Source organism: Sinocyclocheilus rhinocerous, unplaced genomic scaffold (assembly GCF_001515625.1).
Source record: "Sinocyclocheilus rhinocerous isolate Xijiao unplaced genomic scaffold, SAMN03320098_v1.1 scaffold2912, whole genome shotgun sequence".
NCBI lineage: Eukaryota > Metazoa > Chordata > Actinopteri > Cypriniformes > Cyprinidae > Sinocyclocheilus > Sinocyclocheilus rhinocerous.
This window is the reverse complement of record NW_015645522.1, coordinates 250,899-255,227: the sequence shown is the minus strand read 5'-3', so window position 1 is coordinate 255,227 and position 4,329 is coordinate 250,899. Positions and strand designations below refer to the sequence as shown.

Genomic DNA, 4,329 nt, shown 5'->3' with positions numbered 1-4,329 from the left:
CTGTCAAACGATTAATCGCATCCAAAATAAAAGTTTTTCTTTACATAATATATGTGTGTACTGTATATATATATTTTGATGTATATATAAATACACACATATGCATGTATATATTTCAGAAAAATATGTTATGTTTATATATTAAATATAATTATTTATAATATAAATATGAATATAAATATAGACCTGTAAATACATGTAAATATTTTCCAAATATATGCTGTATGTGTGTGTATTTATATATACATAATAAATATACACAGAACACACACATATTATGCAAACAAAAACTTTTATTTTGTATGCGATTAATCGCGATTAATTGTTTGACAGCACTAAAATTAAATAAATAAAGTTTTTTTTTAATTCTAAAAATGCAATACGTTTTCTGTTGCATAATTAGTGCATAATTATAATTATATAACAAAATAGTTTTTTTAATTGTTTTATATTATTATGATAATGATTTTATAATACTTTTAACTATAAAAATCAAGGCAAAATTAGGTTTTATAATTATACATTTGTACGTTAAAGTAAAAAATATATATATTTAGCAGGATTCCCAAACTTTTTTTGTCAGCTAAACCCATTTGACGTAAAATATCTTCTTGAAGTATATTTTAAGTTAGTATTTCAATAATTCAATAAAGCATATATTATTATTACTAATAATAATAGTTTTATATCATTTATATATTGTATAATATATTTAACAATAAAAATCGAGACAAAATATTTTATTAAATAATTATAATAAATTGTTTAAGTGTATTTCAAGTCAATATTTCAATAATTCATTCAAATGTGTTCTTATTATAAAAATTTTTTTATATTATTTTATTATACTTCTAACTATAAAATCAAGACAAAATATGATTATAATTTATATATAATTTAATTTAAAAATATAATTATAATAAAAAATAATATTTGATCATATTAGATAACATACACTCAACAAGTGTTGGTTTTAGTAGAAAACTGCAATGAGAAATTAAAGTCTGGTTCTGGTCACAAATCTGGTAACATCGTAAAAATGAACGTCCCCAAAAATATTGGAAATAATACAAATGTGAAAAATAAAGTGATCCTGGTGCCTGCCGTGTTTCCAAACGCATGTTATAAGTGAAATGCAATGATGGACTGAATGAAGCCACATCGTCATTTAGATTTTATTTCTATTTATTGTGTAGTCCTATTTAATTTACTGTAATTCAACACTTTTATGATTTAAATATTAAAGCTATTCAACAATTCACAAACCCCTGAAAATCTCATCTGTAGTATTTATAATGAGATGCATATAAAAACAATAGATGTCTATAGAGTGTATCCATTTAGACATGTAAATGTGTGCTTATATGCATATACTTGTGCACACGTGTGTGTAGGCATATATATGTGTGCTTGATTATTCATACTGTGTGTGTGTTTAATTGTGCACATGTGTGTCAGTTTGCCTGTGCATGATTGTTCATGTGGAGTGTTTGTGGATGTCTACAAACACAGGTGCTCGCTGCTGCATTTTGAAACGTGAGTGCGTGTGTGTGTGTGTGTGTGAGAGCAGATCTTCAGAGCTGCACTTGACTGCAGAGTATCGTCCTTGACGATCTCGACTGAAGCAGGTTGCCATAGAAACAGTTGTGACTGTCTCCACTGCAGCAGAGTTATACATCAGCTGAGAAACACTGGCTGGTGTGTGTGTGTGTGTGTGTGTGTGTTCTCTCACTGGTATGTAGTAGGGCTGACGTTGATGCAGCGTGGGTGACTGCCCGACTCAAACTTGCTGGCCAGCGTGACGTTGTTTCCAAACAGACAGTAGCGCGGCATCTTCACACCGACGACTCCAGCCAGCACTGAGCCCGAGTGGATCCCGATCCTCAGCTACACAGACAGAAGAGATTATTCATGCAGCGCTTTATACAGTAGAGATCGCTTCACAGTAATAAACAGGAAAAACAGTCTCGCAAAACTCTTCAGTTGAGAAGAATTCGCAGCAATGAGCAACATACAGTGTAAATCACAGAGGAAACTCGACTGTCAGATGGTTTCTGAACTACACTGAAAAAAAAAACAAGTGGAATTTACTCATTTTTTTGTTTTGCAGATGTTTCTAATATAAGTAAGATTAGATAAGTAAAAATAAACAAATATATACAGACACACCCTTATATAATAATAATACAATCGTTTTGTTTTTAAACTATAAAAAATCAAGGCAAAAAATATATTACAATTTTAAAATAATAAAATTGTACTTTTAAATTAAAAATAGTATTTGAATAATTATTTAATATTTTACATTTCCTAACATGTAAATGTGTTTTTCTTTTGCATGTTTTACACTCAGATCTTTCAAGTAAATGTCACACATGGAATTAAGTAAAATCCACATAACTAAATAAAAAGTAAAATTAAATAAAAAAAATTATATTTTTTAAAAATTACATTAAGTATATATATTTATATATATATTATTATATTTTTTAAAATAAATTTATTAATTAATAACCAATGCAATTTTTAGACAAAATTAACTATTTGGAGGCATTTATTTTAGGCATTAATTTGAACTCAATCACTTCAGTGATGTTCAGAGATTTTAATTATTGTGATATTTACAAAGCTACTGTGTTATTTTTTTCACTAAAGTGTATGTTCACTAAACAAAACCAGAAACACTATAGTCATCGTTAAACCATCCTACAACCAAACCAGCCAAACTCAACACCAACATAAATGAACTTTATATGTTAACAAGTCTTTGCCTTGGCTCAGAAACACATAAAACAGCACTTAAATTAAACATTTATTCTCCCAAATCTGTCCTATGCAAAGCATGCTGGGAGCTAAAAGTCCACCCATGAAGTTTCAGTACATGCAACAAAAATTAATGTAGTCCCAACAACACAAATTATTTAAGTAAACTACAATTTGACATATTTAAGTGAACACAATGAAATTAAGTTGATAAAATGTTCAGCAACTGTTGCTTTAGCTCATTGTAATTAACGGAACAAGAAGCAAAAATCTTTTTTCCAGTGTAATAATGAATATTGGGTAAAAGGTGTTTTATTTTATCAATATTTCTCAGTACTGAATGATATACATAGTCCAAATTTCTCTCAACACAAGCTCTTTTCCAAATCCTAGTGAACTGGCTACCTTTCAATGCAATTAAAATGGAAATATTTTAACCAATATTCATGTATTGTATGTAGAATTTGTGCATATTACAGTATTAGTTAGCTTTGCAACATCTCTATTGGAATTACATGCATTCTTTCATTTGCCGCAGTGCATTCTGGGATTGCCTAATTGCTAAAACAAGATATCTTATGAGGCGGAATCATTTCGCAGCATCTCTTTTCAAACAGCTTTTGTGCCTCCGATGTCTTAAAATCCTATCAAGGTTTGTAAGAGAGCTAATATGTGCATCTGAGACTAGCTAACCAACCACACGCACACTAGCATCACCATAGCAACTCTAGAGAAGAGCTAATACTGTAAAGAGTGCAAGAAACACACACAACGAGTGCTGAAAAAGAATTCACGAGGGCAGCAGCGTCTGTGACTGACAGCTGTCAATCAAACTCAGGGCAGAGCAGAACAGATCACACGTCTTATCTGCTTAATCGCCATGATCTAACGGATCTAATGTCAATGGAAATGTTAGGTTAGGTTATTGTTGGAATAGTTTACCCAAAAATGACAATTTGCTGAAGATTTACTCACTCTCAGGCCCTCCAAGATGTAGATGTATATTTTTCTTCATCAGATTTGGAGAAATGTAGCATTGCATCACTTGCTCAGCAATGGATCCTCTGCAGTGAATGGGTGCCGTCAGAATGAGAGTCCAAACAGCTGATAAAAACATCACAATAATCCACAAGTAATCCACACCTCTCCAGTCCATCAGTTAATGTCTTGAGAAGCCAAAAGAAACAAATCCATCAAGATGTTTTTACTTCAAACCGTTGATTCCAACTAAAATAGAAGTCCATAATCCATAACGCTTCCTCCAGCGAAAATGTTCTGTTGTCTCTCACATCAAAATCCCCTCTCATATTTTGTTTAGAGCTGTTTTGGCTTGTAAACGGTGCTTGATCTGTGCAGATTTCTCTCCTGATTCAGACCAGACCACTTTTTCACCAGAGGAAGCGTCATTATGGATTATGCACTCAGATTTTAGTTCAAAACGTCTTAATGATGTATTTGTTTCTTACAAACACGCAGCTTTTGTCTTCTCTAGATGTTAACTGATGGACTGGAGTGCTGTGGATTACTTGTGGATTATTGTGATGTTTTTATCAGCTGTTTGGACTC

At 31.2% G+C, this 4,329-nt stretch overlaps 1 protein-coding gene across 1 annotated transcript in view; it reads right to left on the bottom strand.

The window, feature by feature from the left end:
• The window catches only part of LOC107706059 (guanylate cyclase soluble subunit alpha-2-like), a 40,296-nt gene that overhangs the window by 2,105 nt on the left and 33,862 nt on the right, over window positions 1–4,329 (bottom strand). Inside the window, exon 9 of the mRNA XM_016509626.1 lies at window positions 1,733–1,887. Within this exon, the coding sequence (XP_016365112.1) occupies window positions 1,733–1,887 (155 nt within the window). The remainder of the gene's footprint in view (window positions 1–1,732; window positions 1,888–4,329) is intronic.